Source organism: Eptesicus fuscus, chromosome 8 (genome assembly GCF_027574615.1).
Source record: "Eptesicus fuscus isolate TK198812 chromosome 8, DD_ASM_mEF_20220401, whole genome shotgun sequence".
In the NCBI taxonomy this organism is placed as follows: domain Eukaryota; kingdom Metazoa; phylum Chordata; class Mammalia; order Chiroptera; family Vespertilionidae; genus Eptesicus; species Eptesicus fuscus.
In genome coordinates, this window is record NC_072480.1 from 7,562,905 (window position 1) to 7,582,899 (window position 19,995).

The following is a 19,995-nucleotide window of genomic DNA, read 5'->3' on the forward strand; positions in this document are numbered from 1 at the left end:
TATTCCCACCTTGATGAGAGTTTTTATCAAGAAAGGGTGTTGGATTTTGTCAAATGCTTTTTCTGCATCAATTGATATGACTATGTGATTTTTATCTCTCAATTTGTTTATGTGACGTATCACGTTTATTGATTTGCGGATATTATACCATCCTTGCATTCCTGGGATAAATCCTACTTGGTCGTGGTGTATGATCTTTCTGATGTACTGCTGGAGCCGATTTGCTAGAATTTTGTTGAGGATTTTGGCATCTATGTTCATGAGGGATATTAGCCTGTAATTCTCTTTCATTGTGTTGTCTTTATCTGGTTTTGGTATTAGGGTGATGCTGGCTTCATAGAAGGAGCTTGGAAGTGTTCCTTCCTCTTGAATTTTTTGGAATAGTTTGAGAGGATAGGTTTTAATTGTTCCTTGAATGTTTGGTAAAACTCTCCTGTGAAGCCATCAGGCCCCGGGCTTTTGTTTGCTGGAAGCTTCTTGATGACTGCTTCAATTTCGTCCATAGTTATTGGCCTATTGAGCTCTTTAGATTCTTCTTGATTGATTTTTGGAAGGTTATATTTTTCTAGGAATATGTCCATTTCCTCCAGGTTGTCCAGTTTGTTGGAATAGAGTTGTTCATAGTATTTTGTAACAATCCTTTGTATCTCAGCGGGGTCTGTTGTTATTTTGCCTCTTTCATTTCTGATTTTGTTTATTTGGGTCCTCTCTCTTTGCTTCTTGGTGAGCCTGGCTAGAGGTCCATCAATCTTGTTTATCCTTTCGAAGAACCAGCTCTTGGTTTTGTTGATCTTTTGTATTGTTTCTTTGGTCTCTATGTCATTTATCTCTGCTCTGATCTTTGTTATTTCCTTCCTTCTGGTTACACTGGGCTTTTCTTGCTGCTCTTTTTCTAGCTCTTTGAGTTGTAGGGTTAAGTAATTTATTACCATTGATTCTTGTTTTTTGCAATAGGCTTGTAGAGCTATGAACTTCCCTCTCAAGACTGCTTTCACTGTGTCCCATAGATTTTGGATTGTTGTGTTTTCATTGTCATTTGTTGCCATGATGTTTTTTATTTCTTCCTTGATCTCTCTGGTGACCCAGTCATGGTTTAATAGCATGCTTTTTAGTCTCCAAGTGTTTGATTTCTTTGGATTGTATTTATTGTAGTTGATTTCCAGTTTTATGCCACTGTGATCTGAGAAGACGCTTGATATAATTTCTATCTTCTTGAATTTGAAGAGACTTTGCCTGTGACCCAGCATATGGTCTATCTTTGAAAATGACCCATGTGCACTTGAGAAGAATGTATATTCTGTGGCTTTCGGGGTGAAATGTTCTAAAGATGTCAATTAATTCCATCTGGTCTAGTGATTCATTTAGGATTGCTGTTTCTTTGCTGATTTTTTGTTTAGAGGATTTGTCCAGTGGTGATAGTGGGGTATTAAAGTCTCCTACTATGATTGTATTGCTATTAATCTCTCCCTTGAAATCTTCCAGGAGTTTTTTTATGTATTTGGGTGCTCCTATATTGGGAACGTATATGTTTACCAGAATTATTTCTTCGTGTTGGATTTCTCCCTTTAGTATTATGAAGTGGCCTTCCTTATCTCTTGTTATGGCATTTACTTTGAGGTCTATTTTGTCAGATATAAGTATTGCTACCCCAACTTTTTTTTCATTTCCATTTGCCTGAAAGATATTTTTCCATCCCTTCACTTTCAATCTGTGTGAGTCTCTTGTTCTGAAGTGGGTCTCTTGTAGACAGCATATATATGGGTCGTGTTTTTTTATCCATTCAGCTACTCGATATCTTTTGATTGGAGCATTTAGTCCATTTACATTTAAAGATATTACTGAAAGGTATTTGTTTGTGGTCATATCTATTTTTGTGTCGATATTCCTTCTTACCTGTTTATTTCTTCTTTTTACAGTATTCCCTTTAGCAATTCTTGCATTGCTGGTTTGGTGGTGATAAACTCCTTAAGCCTTTTTTTATCTGCAAAGCTCCTGATTTCCCCTTCAATTTTGATTGATAGTCTTGCTGGATATAGTATTCTTGGATTCAGTCCTTTGCTTTGCAACACTTTGTATACCTCCGTCCATTCACTTCTAGCTTGTTGTGTTTCTGTTGAGTAATCATTTGACAATCTGATGGGTGTTCCTTTGTAGGTAACTCTCTGTCTCTCTCTTGCCGCCTTTAAGATTCTCTCTTTATCATTTATATTTGCCATTGAAATTATGACATGTCTTGGTGTGGGTCTTTTGGGGTTGATCCTGCTTGGGACTCTCTGTACTTGCATAACTTTTATCTTTCCCATATCCGGGAAGTTTTCTGTCATTATTTCTTCAAATAGATTTTCTAATCCCTGCTGCTCTTCTTGTCCTTCTGGCAGCCCTATTATACGCATGTTACTTTGTTTCATGTGTCCCGAAGCTCCCTTAGGCTTTCCTCCTGCTTTTTAATTTTTTTCTCCAATTGCTGTTGAGATTGAGCTTGTTTCTGTACCTGATCTTCTAACTCACTAATTCGGTCCTCTGCTTCTTGTAGTCTACTGTTGAAACTTTCCATGGTGTTTTTGATTGTAGCTATATCACTTTTCATTTCTTCCTGATTCTTGCATAAATTGTTTATTTTCTCATCCATCCGATGTATAAATTCCACGACCATTACTCTAAACTCCTTTTCGGTCATGTTGCAAGCTTCAGTTTCACTGATTTCCTTTCTTGGCGACTCCACATTTTCTTTCCTCTGTGAGTTATTTCGTTTCCCCATTCTGGCTATCACCAGAAAGCTCAAGCTTCCGTTTGCGTGGACCTGGGCCGTGTGCTGTGGGGACTTCGCTCCACCCGAGTTTCACTGAAGTGCTCTGACATTAGGACGTGTGGCTGCCTTTGGTTGGTGGGAACCAGACTTGCCCAGGGTCAGTGTCCCCAGTGTTCCGTGTGGTCTCGTGTGCACACTTAGATTCAGGGGCCCTGTCTGCACCACACTGTTGGTATGTGCCGAAAATGAGATCCTTAGCATGTGCCAGGAGTCAGAGTTTCCCTGTGTCTGCACCAAGACTAGAGTGTCAGAGTCTCTGTTGCCTTGTGCGGTTTCTCGTTGAGACTCAGGGTCCCTATGTGTGCATGCACCAACAATTGGGGTCGCTGGCTCTTAGTGTGAATGCGCTGTGAGTCAGGGATCCCAGGCAGCTGTGTCCGGCGTGCCAAATTCCCTGAAGTGGAGCTGCGACCTGTGTGTGCTCTCTCTACTGAGCCAAACCGGCTAGGGCGCACACTCTTGATTTCCTGAAGGTGAGCTGGCTCTGTGCACTCTACCGGAGTCCCGGAAGGGGGGCGGAGTCTGTCCTGCGCGCCAAATTCCCCAAAGGGAAAGCCCCTCTGTGCAAGCACTAAGATTCCCTGAAGGGAGAGCTGTGACCCGCAAGCCAAATTCCCCCAAATTCTCCGAAGGGGAGCCCTCTGTGCGCACTGACAGATTTCCCCAACAGGGAGCTGATTCTCTCCTGTGCGCTCGCACGCGCGCGCCAAATTCCCTGAGGGGGAGCGAGTCCCTGCGCAAAGCTCTGCGGCTCGGGCGAGAGGCGGATCTATCAGTTAAAATGGCGCTGTCTGCGCGCCTGCGGGGAGGGGGTAGGCTCTTTGACTCACGGAATTCTGCCGGGAAGTCTGGATTCTTGTTGTTTGTTGGTCTGAAGCTGTGATAGCAGTTCTCTGTCCCCAGTGGCTGCAGGGTCCTGGTTTGTGTCAGAAGCCAGGATCCGAGTCTCAGGCAGCTCTGTTTCTCAAGATGGCGTGGTCTCCGCGTCCGCAACAGCCGCGGAGATGTGTCCGCTTTGTGCGCGGGGCTCTGCCGTCTAGGACTGCCCGGTTAGGCAGCCCCTTGGAAGACGTGCAGAATCTAACTGACCCTAGCTCACACACACACACACACCACACACGTCTACACTCTCCTCTATGGGTTCCTCACTCACACACTCTCTCTACCTACCTTCCTGCCGGTCGCCATCTTTAATCTCCCAATTACTTCTTTTTCAATTTGAGAGCTTATATTGCTTCCCACATTTAAAATAAGCCTGCAGCCCTGGCCAGATGGCTTAGTTAATTGGACATTTTCCGGAACACTGAAAGGTTGTGGGTTTGATTCCTGGTCAGAGCACATACCTGTGTTGCAAGTTTGATTCCTGGTCAGGATGCATACATGAGGCAACTGATCAATGTTTCTCTCTCACATAGATGTTTCTCTTTCTCTTCCTTTCCCTTCTCTTTCTAAAATCAATAAACATATCCTGGGGTAAGGATTAAAATAATAATAATAAGCCTGCATATTTTGAATTGGTTTAAAAGCATATTTCTATAGGAACTTACTGAAATTGTGGTATCCTTAGAAAAGCAAGAGAGCAGTTGTGCCTATTTTTTTAATCCACACTGAAGGATATAATTTTTTTTTTATTACAGAATTTGAAAAAACACACACCCTGTATTTAATTTTATATTTTGTGGATATTATTTTGGGGCAAGTAAAATGAACACATTTGAGGAGTAAGTCTCACTTTAGAATGTGTAATATTTTGATACCTCTACATGGGTACTTCTTCCCTGCCTGGAACTTCTCTATATTCAGAAGTTCTCCAGGCTCTTTTCCCCAGGATTTAGAAATTAGTAATGTGAAATATTAGCATTTCCTAACTTTAAAGTTTCCCAAAGACATATAACCATCAGTGACTAGTATTACCTGAACAAAGGGGGGAAGTTTTCAAACATTAAATGCTGGCTAAGCTGATGTAGTCTTTACTTATGAGTTAACTAGAGGCTCAGCACACGAAAACATGCATGGGTAGGGTCCCGAGGCCCAGCCTGCAATCAGGCCCATCTTCCGCCCACTTGCCAGTCCCTGGTCCCACCCCGCCACTCCCGCCAGCTAGCCGGTTGCCTTCGCCGGCCCCAGGTTCTGCCCCACTCCAGGCACCTGGTTCCCCTCGCTGGCCTTTGTCCCACCCCACCGCCTCCACCAGCCACCCAGTTCCCCTCGCTGGCCTTCGTCCCACCCCACCACCTCCACAAGCCACCCAGTTCCCCTCGCCGGCCCCGGGTCCTGCCCCGCCTCTGCCGCCAGCCACCTGGTTCCCCTTGCTGGCCCCCCACCTCATAGTGACTGGTCGAGTGGTCATTCCGGTCATTATGCTTATGGTCACTGGTTTTTTATTATATAGGATAGTTTTTCCCTTTCTCCATAACTCCCAAGGCAAATATAGATGTTTGATTAGGTATTGATAGTAATAAAGCTTAATTCCCTTTAAGAGTTTGGTAAATTAAATGCGAAAGCTTATATATAATGTTCAGTTATATTGTGAGTCTTGTGAGAAACTGGAGGACAACCTCATTCACTTGCCAGAATGTGGAACTAACTCAATCTCACAATTTCTTGGCTATAATTCCTCTTAAACCTTTTCCTCACAGATTAAATTCTAAAACTAGCCAGGTGATTAGAAAAGGTTTATCTCACCAGTGGACTTCTCTGTTATTTTCTTATTGTGAGATGAATGGCATGACAGAGCAGAGGCAAAGAGGTGTACAATCAATTGTCCAGGTATTAAGTCAAGAAGGTCAGAGCTTCCACAGCATGACAACAGCTTTGCAGATGCCCACATTGTGATAGTTGAAATAGCAAAGCCCAGCAAAGGTGAAAGCTGAGAGTGCCAAAAGGCCTGTCTTGGGAGCTTTTAGCAACGCATCCTTTTGAACATAGTAAAAACTTCCCCGAGGCCCCATGACCAAGGAGAGCGAGGACTTAAGCCAGGGAGTAGTCCATCACAATGGAAGGATTCAAATACACAGATGGAAGTAGGCCCAGAAGCAAAACACTGACAACCCTCTCACCAGTCCCGTGAAGAGATGCAGGCTTGGAACCAGAAAGCGGCTGGGTGACAGGTGAATGTGCGTGGGTAGGTTGGTCCTGGAGAAATGCTGAGATTTGAGCAAATCTGACCCCCCACTGGGTTCAGAGGAAGAGAACTCTGCCTCCTTGGGCACTGCAGGGGACACCCAGCCTCCACACACTCACCATCTCGCTCCTGAAGGTTCAAGGTCCTGGAGGATATGTTTTTATTGATTTTAGAGAGAGGAAGGAAGTGGGGGGGGGGGGGAAGAAAGAGAGAGAGAAACATTGATTGGTTGTTTCTCATACATATCCCAACTGGGGATCAAAACCACAACCTATGTATGTGCCCTGACCAGGAGTCAAACCCAAAACCATTCGTTGTATGTGGAAATGCTCCAACCAATTGAGCCAACTGGCTAGGGCATGCCTATTCTTTTTTCCCTGCAATTCAAACATCCGCACAAATTCAGCAACAAAGATCAGAACCTACTTGTGCTTTTGTATATAGTCTAAATATTCTGTTTGATGTGTCACTAATTTTACTTTTGTAAGATGACGTATCTTTGTTTTTTGTTTAGGGCCTGAAGGAGCTCTTTTTGAACATTCAGTAGAAACACCCCTCATAAGAGCCGACCCATTTCAGGAGTTGAGGTAAAAATGTTATTCAAATATAAACATACTCATTTATACAAGACACCTGGATAGGTGCTAGAATAATATTTTAGCAGTTGTAACAAGATTGATTTCTTTTGCCCACTGTGAGTTTTGTTCTTTATTGATTAAGATATTACATATGTGTCCTTATCCCCCTTCATAGCCCCCCACAGCCCTGCACTCATGCCCTCACCCCTAGTGTCTGCCCCTAATGTCTGTGTCCATTGGGTATGCTTATATACATGCATACAAGTCCTTTGATTGATGTCTCCCCCTTCCCTCTGAGGTTTGACGGTCTGATCGATGCTTCTCTGTTTCTGGATCTGTTTTTGTTCATCAGTTTATGTTGTTCATTATATTCCAAAAATGAGTGAGATCATGTGACATTTATCTTTTTTCTGACTGACTTATTTTGCTTAGCATAATGCTCTCCAGGTCCATCCATGCTATTACAAATGGTAGGAGTTTCTTCCTTTTTATAGCAGCGTAGTATTCCATTGCGTAGATGTACCACAGTTTTCTAATCCACGCATCTGCTGATGGGCACTTAGGCTGTTTCCAAATCTTAGCTATTGCAAATTGGGCTGCTATGAACATAGGGGTGCATATATCCTTTCTGATTGGTGTTTCTAGTTTCTTGAGATATATTCCTAGAAGTGGGATCACTGGGTGGGGTCAAATGAAAGTTCCATTTTTAAGTTTTTGAGGAAACTCCATACTGTTCTCCACAGTGGCTGCACCAGTCTATATTCCCACCAGCAGTGCACGAGGGTTCCTTTTTCTCCGCATTCTTGCCAGCACTTGTCATTTGTTGATTTGTTGATGATAGCCATTCTGACAGGTGTGAGATGGTACCGCATTGTCATTTTGATTTGCATCTCTCAGATGATTAGTGACTTTGGGCATGTTTTCATATGTCTCTTGGCCTTCTGTATGTCCTCTTTTGAAAAGTATCTATTTAGATCTGTTGCCCATTTTTTGATTGGATGATCTTCCTTTTATTAATTTGTATGAGTTCCCTGTAAATGTTGGTGATTAAACCCTTATCTGAGATAACATTGACAAATATGTTCTCTCATGCAGTGGGCTTTCTTGTTGTTTTGTTGATGGTTTCTTTTGCTGTGCAGAAGTTTTTTATTTTGATGTAGTCCCATTTGTTTATTTACTCTTTAGTTTCCATTGCCCTAGCAGGTGTCGGGCATATAGCTTCAGCATATGTCTGAGATTTTGCTGCCTGTGGATTCCTCTAATATTTTTATGGTTTCCCATTTTATGTTTAAGTCCTTTATTCATTTTGAGTTTATTTTTGGGTATGGTGTAAATTGGTGGTCTAGTTTCATTTTTTGCATATATCTGTCCAATTTTCCCAACACCATTTATTGAAGAGACTGTCTAGACTCCATTGTATGCTCTTGCCTCCTTTGTCAAATATTAATTGACCATAGTTGTTTGGGTTGATTTCTGGGTTCTTTACCCTATTCTATTGGTCTATATGTCTGTTCTTGTGCCAGTACCAGGCAGTTTTGAGAACAGTGGCTTTGTAATATAGCTTGATATCTGGTATTGAGATCCCTCCTACTTTGTTCTTCTTTCTCAGGATTGCTGCAGCTATTCAGGGTCTTTTTTTTTTTTATTCCAGATGAATTTATGGAGAGTTCCTTCTAGATCTGTGAAATATGCTGTTGGTATTTTAATGGGGAGTTCATTGAATCTATAGATTGCTTTGGGTAGTATGGAGATTTTAATGATGTTGATTCTATCAATCCATGAACACGGTATATTCTTCCATCGGTTTATGTCTTCCTCTATCTCTTTTTTTCAATGTCCTGTAGTTTTCTGAGTACAGGTCTTTTACCTCCTTAGTTAAGTTTATTCCTAGGTATCTTCATTTTTTTGGTGCAATGGTAAATTAGATTTTTTTTTTTTTTAGTTTCTCTTTCTGTGAGTTCATTATTTGTATATAAAAAAGCCATAGATTTCTGGGTGTTAATTTTGTATCCTGACAAATTAATTTATTAAGTTTAATAATTTTTGATGGAGTCTTTAGGGTATTCTATGTAGTGTTATGTCATCTGTGAATAATGACAGTCTTACGTCTTCTTTTCTAATTTGGATAAATTTTATTTCTTCTTCTTGTCTGATCGCAATGGCTAGCACTTCCAGTACTATGTCGAACAGGAGTGGTGAAAGTTGGCACCCCTGTCTTGTTCCTTTTCTTAGGTGAAATTTTTTTAGTTTTTGCCCATTGAGATGATGAAGGCTGTAGGTTTGTCATATAAGGCTTTTATTATGTTGAGGTATGGTCCCTTTATTCACTCTTTGCTGAGGGTTTTTATCACAAAAGGGTGTTGGATTTTGTCAAATGCTTTTTCTGCATCAATTGATATGACTATGCGATTTTTATCTTTCAATTTATGTGATTATCACATTTATTGATTTGTGGATACTGTACCATCCTTGCATCCCCAGAATAAATCCTACTTGGTCATGGTGTATGATCTTTCTGATGTAATGCTGGATCTGATTTGCTAGAATTTTGTTGAGGATTTTGGCATCTATGTTCATGAGGGATATTGGCCTGCAATTCTCTTTCTTTGTGTTGTCTTTATCTGGTTTCGGTATTAGGGTGATGCTGGCTTCATAGAATGAGATTGGAAGTGTTCCTTCCTCTTGAATTTTTTGGAATAGTCTGAGGAGGATAGGTCTTAGTTCTTCTTTGAATGTTTGGTAAAACTCCCCAGTGAAGCCGTCTGGCCCCAGACTTTTGTTTGCTGGAAGCTTTTTGATGATTGCTTCAATTTCTTCCATAGTTATCAGCCTATTGAGATTTTTAGATGCTTCCTGATTGAGTTTTGGGAGATTGTATTTTTCTAGGAATATGTCCATTTCCTCCAGGTTGTCTAGTTTGTTGGAATAGAGTTGTTCATAGTATTTTTTTTACAATCCTTTGTATTTCTGTGGGGTCTGTTGTTATTTCTCCTCTTTCATTTCTGATTTTGTTTATTTGGGTCCTCTCTCTTTGCTTCTTGGTGAACCTGGCTAGAGGTTTATCAATCTTGTTTATCCTTTCAAAGAACCAGCTTTTGGTTTCATTGATCTTTTGTATTTTTTTTGTATTTATATCATTTATTTTCACTCTGATCTTTATTATCTCCTTCCTTCTGCTGATTCTAGGCTTTTTTTGTTGCTTTCTTTATAATACTTTAAGTTGTAGAGTTAGATAATTTATTACCATTTTTTCTTTTTCTTTTTTTTTTTTTTTTTTTTGAGGTAGGCCTGTAGAGCTATAAATTTCCCTCTCAGGACTGCTTTCACTGTGTCCCATAGATTTTAGATTGTTGTGTTTTCATTGTCATTTGTTTCCCAGATGTATTTTATTTCTTCTTTGATCTCTTTGGTAACCCAATCATTGTTTAATAGCATGCAATTCAGCTTCCAAGTGTTTGAATTATTTTATTGTTTTTATTGTAGTTGATTTATAATATTATGCCATTGTGGTCTGAGATGATGCTTGATATGATTTCCATCTTCTTGGGTTTGGAGAGTCTTTGCTTGTGACCCAATATGTGGTCTATCTTTGAAAAAGTCCCATGTGCACTTGAGAAGAATGTATATTCCATGGCTTTGGGGTGAAATGTTCTGAAGATACCAATTAAGTCCATCTGATCTAGTGAATCATTTAGTATTGCTGTTTCTTTGCTGTTTTTTTTTGTCTAGAGGATTTATCCAGTGATGTCAGTGGGGTATTAAAGTTCCCTACTATGATTGTGTTGTGGTGGATCTCTCCCTTGATATCTTCCAGAAGTTTTTTTTTAATGTATTTAGGTACTCTGCATTGGGTGCATATATGTTTAACAGAGTTATATCCTCTTGTTGTATTGGTCCCTTTAGTATTATGAAGTGATCGTCCTTATCTTTTTTTATGACCTTCACTTTGATGTCTATTTTATCAGATATAAGTATTGCTACCCCAGCTTTTTTCTCATTTTCATTTGGCTGAACAATATTTTTCCATCCCTTCACTTTCAGTCTGTGTGAGTCCCTTGTTCTGGGTGGGTCTCTTGTAGCCTTTAAGATTCTCTCTTTGCTGTTAACGTTTGCCATCATAATTACAACATGTTTTGGTGTGGGTCTCTTTGGGTTCATCCTGTTTGGGACTCTCTGTGCTTGTGTGACTTTTTTTATTTCCCAAATCAGGGAATTTTTCTGACATTATTTCTTCAAATAGGTTTTCTAACCCTTGTTCCTCTTCTTGTTGTTCTGGCACTCCTATTATTTCTATGGTTCTTTGTTTCATGTTGTCGTAAAGCTCCCTTAGACTCTCCTCCTGTCTTTTAATATTTTTCTCCAATTGTAGTTCAGTTTGTGTGTGTTTTGCTGCCCTGTCTTCTAATACACTAATTCTATCCTCCACTTCTCCTAGTCTATTGTTGAAAGTTTCCATAGTGTTTTTTATTGTAGCTATATCACTCTTTATTTCCTCTTGATTCTTACATAAGTTGTTGTGCTTTTTTTCATACATCTGGTTTATGAACTGTATGACCCTTATTCTAAATTCTTTTTCTGACATATTGCATGCCTCATATTCACTTACCTCCTTTTCTGGTGATTCCTCGTTTTGGGGTTTCTTTATCACTCCATTTTTGCTCCTGCTGAAAGATCTAGGTGTTGAGTCATGTGGGGGCTGCTCCACAGGCAGCAATGGCTACTAGGCCAGCGGCTGCTCCTCAGGTGGTTATGGCAGCAGCTGCTCCTCAGTTGATGGTGGCTCCTCGGGTGGGTGCTGCTCTTGCAACTGCTAGCAGCAGTGGCTCCTCCAGCTGGTGGGGGCTGGCTGCTCATGCACTTATGTGGCTGCTTTGCCTTGGATGGGGGTGGGATGCTCACACGGATGTTGCTCCTTGGATAATGGTGTCTACTGCTTCTCAGAAGGGGGTGGGCTGCTCGTGTGGCTGCTGCTCCTTGGACAGGGGTGGGTTGCATGCAGCTGCTGCTCCTCAGACAGGTTCGGGCTGCTTGTGCAGCTGTTGCTCATGCATTCGCCACGCCCTTGGCTAAAGGGTCAGGCCAACAGGAGGGGAGCGTGATTTGGAACTCACAGGAGCCTGTGGCCAGCGTGGTTGGAATATTGGTGCCCATGGGACCACCACTGAGACAGCAGGTCCCTGGCGGGTGGCTGTAGAGTCCTGAGTGGTGCCTGAGGGCACCCTGGGTGGAGGTGAGGCTGGATTACCAATCACAGCAGCTGTCCCCTTCAAGCTGGCCCAGCCTCTGTGGTAGAGTTGGCCATCCCGGGACTGTTTGCAATGATAGCAGAGGCTGCCTTGCTAGACGAGCCTGGTCTGCCAGTCCCCGAAGGTCCTGTAGGATCTAACTGTCCTTCACACACACACACACACACACACACACACACACACACACACGTCCACACACTCCTTTTGCTCCCTCACTCATTCATGCTCTATCCCTCACTTATGTCCTCCCAGCTGCCATCTTCCTGCCTCTGTAGTTGGGTCTGGAGAGTTATTGACCCATTTGTGGATGGAGACTCCTCTCTGGGTGTCTGGTTATGTGGCTCCCTCTCTACCACATTGACCAAACAGGACAAAATGCAACTCGACAAGACATGACACAAAGGGACCAAAACACAAATGTACTCACGACATCAATAACCCCAATATAAGTGACCACCATAGAAAAGAGAATTAGGGGAGAGAAAAGAGAACACAAATGATATTGAGGAGAGAAAAAATGGTAAGAGAGGAAAGAAAAAGAAGAAAAAGGAAAAAATATATATATATATAGAGAGATATATAGAGAGAGAGAGAAAACACCACAGAACAAACAGATAAACCAAAAAATGCAAACAACAAACACCCAGAAAAGAGGGTGGGGGCAGAATCTGTAGAGGCTGAGAGCAGGTCGCTCACATGGCTGCTGCTCCTCAGATGGGGGTGAGCTGCTTTTGTAGCTGTTGCTCATGCGGTTGCCACACCCTGGGCTAAAGCATTGTTAAGGAATTGGATGAGTATGGGGAGGACCTTGATTCAGTATAGAAAGAAGATGGGTGGATAAAAAGAAAAAGAAAGAGGAAGAAAAAAATTTTTAAAAAAATAAGATAAAATAATAAAAAATAAAATAGAATGATGAAAAAATAATGCAAAAAGAAATAAAAAAAATAAAGAAAAACAGATGAAAAGAAAATAAAGAAAAAAGAGATAACAAAACAATAATAAAATAAAATAAAAATAAAAAAGTGAAGTGTTGTTCTTTTCCACCAAGTTTTAATTCCCCATGGGGCTGGTTTAAGATCCCGCTCTTCGGTACTGTCTGCCACTTCTCAGTTTCCTGTTATGTAGTCAGCACGGTATTGAAGTTCCAAGCAGACCACCACTCCTCTGTTTGTGTCTATCTCCACAGCCTTGACTGCCAGCAGGTGGGACCAATCTGCCAACTTAGCCTGTATGCCTGCTGTCAATCTTAATCTCTCAAGTGGCTGTTTCTGACAGGGCTATAGTTGGGGAGGTTGCCATATCGCTTTCTGGGACTGAACAGCCTCTCTTCAGGCCAGTCCCTGAGGGCTCTCAGGGACTATTCACATTTATTTTTGTATCCTTTGTAACACTCAGGGTGTAGTCTGGGTGTGGCTGTATTGGTTGTCTGGAGATTGCAGGGAAATCTCTTCAGGAGAAAATGGCTGCTTAGGTCTGGGGTGTCAGGTACGTCCCAGTGCCAGACTCCCAGCCACCTCTCCCCGACCTGCTCTTCTCCACATCCTCTCCCCAGACTCCACAAGTCCACACCTCCACCTGCACCTCAGCCATGGGTGAATGTTTGTCTTTGAAAGGTCCCATGAACTGGGTTTAGCAAATAAAAGCAAAGACCAAAAAGAGGAGAAAGAGCTGTGCCACTGCGAGTTTCTCTCCCCCCTGATACCATGCGGCTTGGGCATTTATTCAGGCTGCCCCCTTCGGGCTCAGCCTCTTGTGGCTGTGGACTTAGGTCTAGAATCCCTTGCTGCCAGCAGCCCTGTGGACTTTTTTTTGTTACACCTATTCCCAAGGGTCACAGCAGCTGTGCAGCTTCCTTCTGATTCTCTGGGCTTGGAGGTCTCACAACTCTCTCCAGCCCAGATCCCTGATTTTACCATTCTCCAGGCGTCCTCTGCCCTTCCCGGCTGTGAATTGTCTCACCAGCTGTGCCTACTTTGCCAATTCTGGGTGGATGTTATTCTATTTAGTTGCTCCTTCTATCTGCTCTGGGATAAGGCTTGGGACATGTCTGCCTATTCGGCTGCCATTTCTCTCCCAGATTGCTTTTTATTCCATTAGTTGTCTTTATTATCATGACTTTCTACTTAAAACTAGTCATTACTAACTAAAATTCAAAGGACATTGTTGGGTACAAAGGTCCTTCATCTTGCCTGACTATATACTAACTTAGACAAAAGAAGTGTCTTTCCAAATAGTGACATCAGTCTTTGGGTTATAGAAGGGCACGCTTGTGCAGTGTACATATAGTAAGATAGCTGTGTCCTTGCTTCTTTCACCTGCATATAGCAAAGTAACCTTGAACGCTCCTGATTAGGATTCCTACACTCAAGAGTGGCCTTAAACATCCGGCACACTCTAAACAGGGTCCCCATAGACATAAAAATCCTGGTTTTCCATTCTTACTGTCTCTGTGCTTCAGGCCTTTACTCTCCCTCCTGCCTGCTTCAGTCCTGACCCTGTATTTTCCTGTAGTATAGTCCTGCCTTCAGTTTGCTCCTCTCTAATCTGCCCATCAGGGACTTTGCCAAATGCAACTATGCATTTCAGTTTCATGGATGCCACCTTGGCCTTAGGAAAGTTGGAAAGGCTCTACCTCTGGGTGTTCATGGCCCTCATGGATCTGGGCTCTTCCTAAGGGCTGTCCAGCCGTGAGACCTCACAGCACCCCCTGCCTGATCTGCCCTCCCAGACTTGAGTGCTGCCATCCACCCGACTCCATCCTTTTACACAGGTTGTCCCATCTGACTGGACTGCCCCTTCTTCTCTTGGAGACCCAGGAATATCTACTAATGCCTCCAATTTTAGTTCATTTAGTTCATAAGCTGTGGGCTTATGATTCATGTGTTTCACAGAGCCATCGTTTTTCCCTGAAAAGCATTAGCATGAGTTTCCTGAAATTGTTCACAATTTTTAACAGAAAAAAATGATATTTTCTTGTTATACTACCCATCTCCAATACAGCTGCAAACAGGGCAAAATATTTGCAACTTTAGTGAAAGAGAATGGTGTCTTTGTGAGCTTGAAATTTGCAAAAAGCATTCTAGAAAATGTCAATTTACAAAACATTTAATAAAATACATGTACTGTAGCTCTGGCTAGTTTGTTCAGTGGTTAGTGTCACAAGTTGGATTCCCGATCAAAGGAATGTACCTCGGTTGCAGTTCAATCCCCAGCCCCAGTCAGGGTGGGAGCAGGAGGCAACCAATCAATGTTTCTCTGCCCTTCTCCCCACTTCCACTCTGTCTACAAATCAATGGAAAAAAAATATCCTTGGGTAATATTAGAGAAAGAGCAATATGAAAAAAATCAAATGCATGAAAAATTCATATTTGCAAAAAATGTTGGAAAAATGATGGTGTATATACAGTATAGTTTAAGTGTGGTAAAATACATATAACATAAAATTTACCAACTTAAATACCTTTAAGTGTACAGTTTAGAAGTATTAAGAACATTCACATTGCTGTGCAACCATCATCACCATCCATCTCTAGAACTTTTCATTTTGTAAAAACTTAAATTGTCTCCATTAAACAACTTCTTTTTTTATTTCTTGATTTGAAAGAGAGAGAGAGAGAGAGATTTGTTGTTCCACTTATTTATGCATTCATTGCTTGATTCTTGTATGTGCCCCAACTGGGGATCGAACCCACAACCATGGAACCTTGGTGTATCAGGATGATGCTCTAACCAACTGAGCTGCCCAGCCAGGGCCCATTAAAAAGTTTATCATTTTCCTCCCCCAGCCCCTGACAAACACCATTCTATGTTCTGTCTTTATGAAAGTGACTATTCTAGGTACCTCATATAAGTGAAATCATAGAGTATGTGTCTTTTTGTAACTGTCTCATAACACTTAGCATAATGCTCTCAAACTTTGCTATATTTTTACATAAAATCACCTACTTCACCTAGACATTTATTCTTTATACTAGAGGCCCGGTGCACAAAATTTGTGCAAGGGGTGGGGGGTCTCTTTAGCCCAGCCTGCACCCTCTCCAATCTGGGACCCCATAGGGGATGTCTGACTGCCGGTTTAGGCCAGATCCTGGGGATTGGGCCTAAACCGGCAGTCAGACATCCCTTTCACAATCCAGGACCGCTGGCTCCTAACTGCTCACCTGCCTGCCTGCCTGATCACCCCTAATTGCTTCTGCCTGCCAACCTGATCGCCCCCAACTGCCCCCCCCCCAACCTGGTCACCCCCAACTACCCTCCTCTCCCTGCCGCTGGCCTGGTCGCCCCTAACTGCTCCCCCCGCCAGCCTGGTTGCCCCCAACTGCCCCCCTGCTGGCCTGGTCACCCCTCACTGGCCCCCTTCTGGCCTAGTTGCCCCCAACTGCCCCCCTGCCAGCCTGGTCACCACCGACTGTCCCCCCTGCTGGCCTGGTCACCCCCAACTGCCCCCCCTGCTGGCTTGGTCATCCCTCACATCCCCCCACACCAGCCTTGTTGTACCCAAGTGCCTCCCCTTCTGGCCTGGTTGCCCCTCACTGCCCCCCTCTGCCAGCTTAGTCACCCCTCACTGCCCCCCCCTGCCAGCCTGGTCGCCCCTCACTGCCCCCCTCTGCCAGCCTGGTCACCCCACGCAGCCTGCTGATTGGTTGTTTGGTCATCCCTCACTAACCCCCCCGCTGGCCTTGCCGCCCCACTCAGCCTGTTCGGTTGTCCGTTCGGTTGTTTTGGATGTGATGGCCCCTGGCTCTTTATATATATAGATGTGCCTCAATGTATTTCACTTTATACATAGGCTACTGAATTTACTGGTTTATTGCTATAAATATTTATTCCAATAGTATATTTGTATTTTATACAAAATCAAATAATATTTTTTAAAACAAGTCTTAAAGCCTAAGATATTCCTTAAAATCATGTTTAGAATTTGAACTTGAAATGTATGCAAAACAACTAACATATTCTATGATATTATGTACAATAAGAGAAATAAAGTAGAGCAGAAATTCCAGCTTTACACAGACAAACCTGGTGACCTTGGCCAAGCTAAATTGTTGAGACTATTTTTTCTCATGTATAAAATGTTGATAGTATTATACATCTCAGAGATCTCTTGGAAAGATTTAATAAGCTGTTAATTTGAAAGCATTTTGTAAACTAAAAGTCAAGCACAAAAATCATTTTTACATCATTACTAGAGGCCCGGTGCACAAAATTCGTGCATGGGTGGGGTCCCTAGGCCTGGAAGGCAATCAGGGCCAATCAGGTTTTCTGCCTCCCTGCCTCCCCCTCCCCACCTCCTCCTTCCCTCGCCGCCTACACACTGCCACTGTGCAGTTTCCCACCCCCCTGCCTCCTCCTTCCCTCGCTGCCTGTGCACCACCACCCACCCCTGGTTCCCCATCCACATTGGGACCTGTGGGCTGGGGAGGGACCGGGAGGTTGGCTGGCAAGCCCCAATTGGGCAATTGGGGCCTGCTGGTTGGGGTGAGGGGCCAACCACCACTGCAGTGGGCAGGTGACGGGCTGATCAGGGGCTGCCGGCTGGGGGAGGGACATGGGGAGGGATCCAGGAGGTTGGCCGCCGGCCCCATGGAGGGATCCGGCCCTTGGCCCCCCTGGGAAAGGGGCTGAATCCTCCGCCACCCACCCCCAGTTCCCCAGCCCAGACCAGGGGCCCAGCCCCGATCAGGCAATTGGGGCCTGCTGGCCAAGGGGAGGGACCAGGAGGGTAGCCAGCAGGCCCCATCGGCAATCGGGGCCTGTGGGCTAGGGGCAGATCCTCCATTGAGTGTCTGCCCCCTGGTGGTCAGTGCGCATCATAGTGACCGGTTGTTTTGGTCATTTTGGTCATTCTGGTCATTCTGTTCATTCTGTTGTAACGGTCGCTTAGGCATATATATATATATATATATATATATATATATATATATATATATATCCCAAGTAAATATTAACACTAAATGTAATGAGTTAGGAAATTCAGCATTGCTCTTATCTTTAATGTATAGTTAAATGTTAATCAAAAGCAAATGGGAGTTATCTTGCCCATGTAGAGAATATTTACAACATAAAATAAATTGTGACTATAATTAAATTATAACAATTTCATTAATTTTGATAAAGGATCATAAGTTCAACTTACAGAATTATTATAGTTAGGAAAGAACAACAATTTTACTTTCCTAGAATAGAACAATGATTCTGACAATCCTGATAACCAAGGACAGAAAGTGGAGAACTTATAGAGACTGGTAGGAAGGGGGGAGTCATGAAAGGGCTGGCCAGGCTCCCACAGACAGCAGCTGAAATTTCTGAGAGAGATCTCAGCTGTGGGGAGTTGCCACTGAGAACTCTGGGGTCTAATCCCCGAGCTGGGCCCTTCAGCAGAGAAAGGTGCCCACATAAAATTTGGATGTGAAAAGCATCAGGGTTTCTGTTTGCCAGGGAGAGATGGCTGGAAATGCAGGTACCTTCTTAAAGGGCCAACACACAAAGTTTGTGTGCAGTCACTCACTTTGGGCTTGGAAGAGGGATGGCAGAGTGGACTAGAAATGTATGAGAAGAAACCAGAGGATACTATTTCAATAGACTCTCACTGATAGGAAGTGAATTTCTTTACTACATGCTATTTCTGGATTTTTATATGAATAATGTACATTTTATTAGCATTCAAGAATGATGTGAAGATACTATATATCTTATTGATTGTATCTTCTGTGCTAAGCTGTTCATTGAGGCATTCTTGGAGTGGCTTTTTTAAATACTATTTTTTCTTGATTTATTTCTCTCATTTCAGATTAGAATCTCCCACACGAAGTCTAAGCATGAATGCCCCAAAGGGTGTTCATATTAAAGCTCATGCTGGGAAAATCAAGGCCCTTTCTCAAATGGACATCATTTTTCATAGTAATGATGGAATGGTGAGTTCAATTGATCAAGCTCCTACTGCATGTCTTGACAATACTCATGTCCATAAGGTATCAGTATATTAAATTTATGGTAGTTTGTAAAGAAATGTTTCGAAAAGCATAGAGTAAAAAATGTGAAACAAAGGCAAATGTTAATTTAGCATTGAAAGAAGGTCCAAGAAAGTTTAAAATAATTCCATATTGGATTCAGACAGCTTTCTTTGTCTGGTATTTGTGCCACCTAGTCTCTTGTTATTTTCAGCTTTGAAAAAATACTACAGACTTTCAGAGTTTACAGAGAATATCAACTTTTCCATTTCCTAGTGATTCAACTACTCTCAATATGGTCACTGGAAGGTACCTGAAAGTGACAACCGTTATCTGTTACCGCTTACAGCACTGGGCTTCCTTATGACAAATTATTTTTATTTTATTTTTATTTTATTTTTTTAAATAAATCTTTATTGTTCAGATTATTACAATTGTTTCTCCTTTTTTCCCCCCCATATCTCCCCATTACCCAGTTCCCTCCCCCCGTTGTCCTTATCCATAGGTGTATGATTTTTGTCCAGTCTCTTCCCATACCCCCCACACAGACACCCCTTTCCCCCTGAGAATTATCAATCCACTCCCATTCTATGCCTCTGATTCTATTATGTTCACTAGTTTATTCTGTTCCTCAGATTTTTAATTCACTTGATTTTTAGAATCACTTGTTGATAGATATTTGTTGTTCATAATTTTTATCTTTACTTTTTTCTTCTTTTTCCTCTTTTTAAAGAATACCTTTCAGCATTTCATATAATGCTGGTTTGGTGGTGATGAACTCCTTTAGCTTTTTCTTATCTGTGAAGCTCTTTATCTGCCCTTCAATTCTGAATGATAACTTTGCTGGGTAGAGTAGTCTTGGTTGTAGGTTCTTGCTCTTCATCACTTTGAATATTTCTTGCCATTCCCGTCTGGCCTGCATAGTTTCTGTTGAGAAATCAGCTGACAGTCATATGGGTGCTCCCTTGTAGGTAATTAACTGTTTTTCTCTTGCTGCTTGTAAGATTCTCTCTTTGTCTTTTGCCCTTGGCATTTTAATTATGATGTGTCTTGGTGTGGTCCTCTTTGGATTCCTCTTGTTTGGAGTTCTGTGCGCTTCCTGAACTTGTAAGTCCATTTCTTTCACCAGGTGGGGGAAGTTTTCTGTCATTATTTCTTCAAATAGGTTTTCAGTATCTTGCTCTCTCTCTTCTGGCACCCCAAAAATTTGGATATTGGTACGCTTAAAGCCATCCTGGAGGCTCCTTATGCTATCCTCACACTTTTGGATTCTTCTTTCTTTCTG

At 42.4% G+C, this 19,995-nt stretch overlaps 1 protein-coding gene and 1 pseudogene across 2 annotated transcripts in view; one reads left to right on the forward strand and one right to left on the reverse strand.

Annotated features, from left to right (window-relative positions):
• SGCG (sarcoglycan gamma) overlaps positions 1 to 19,995 on the forward strand; it is a 128,743-nt gene that overhangs the window by 104,726 nt on the left and 4,022 nt on the right. For both annotated transcript variants that reach the window (XM_054719741.1, XM_054719742.1), the window contains 2 exons: positions 6,448 to 6,520; positions 18,551 to 18,674. In XM_054719741.1, coding sequence (XP_054575716.1) covers positions 6,448 to 6,520; positions 18,551 to 18,674 — 197 coding nt within the window. The remainder of the gene's footprint in view (positions 1 to 6,447; positions 6,521 to 18,550; positions 18,675 to 19,995) is intronic.
• LOC129149932 (succinate dehydrogenase [ubiquinone] cytochrome b small subunit, mitochondrial-like) lies at positions 5,568 to 6,055 on the reverse strand (annotated as a pseudogene).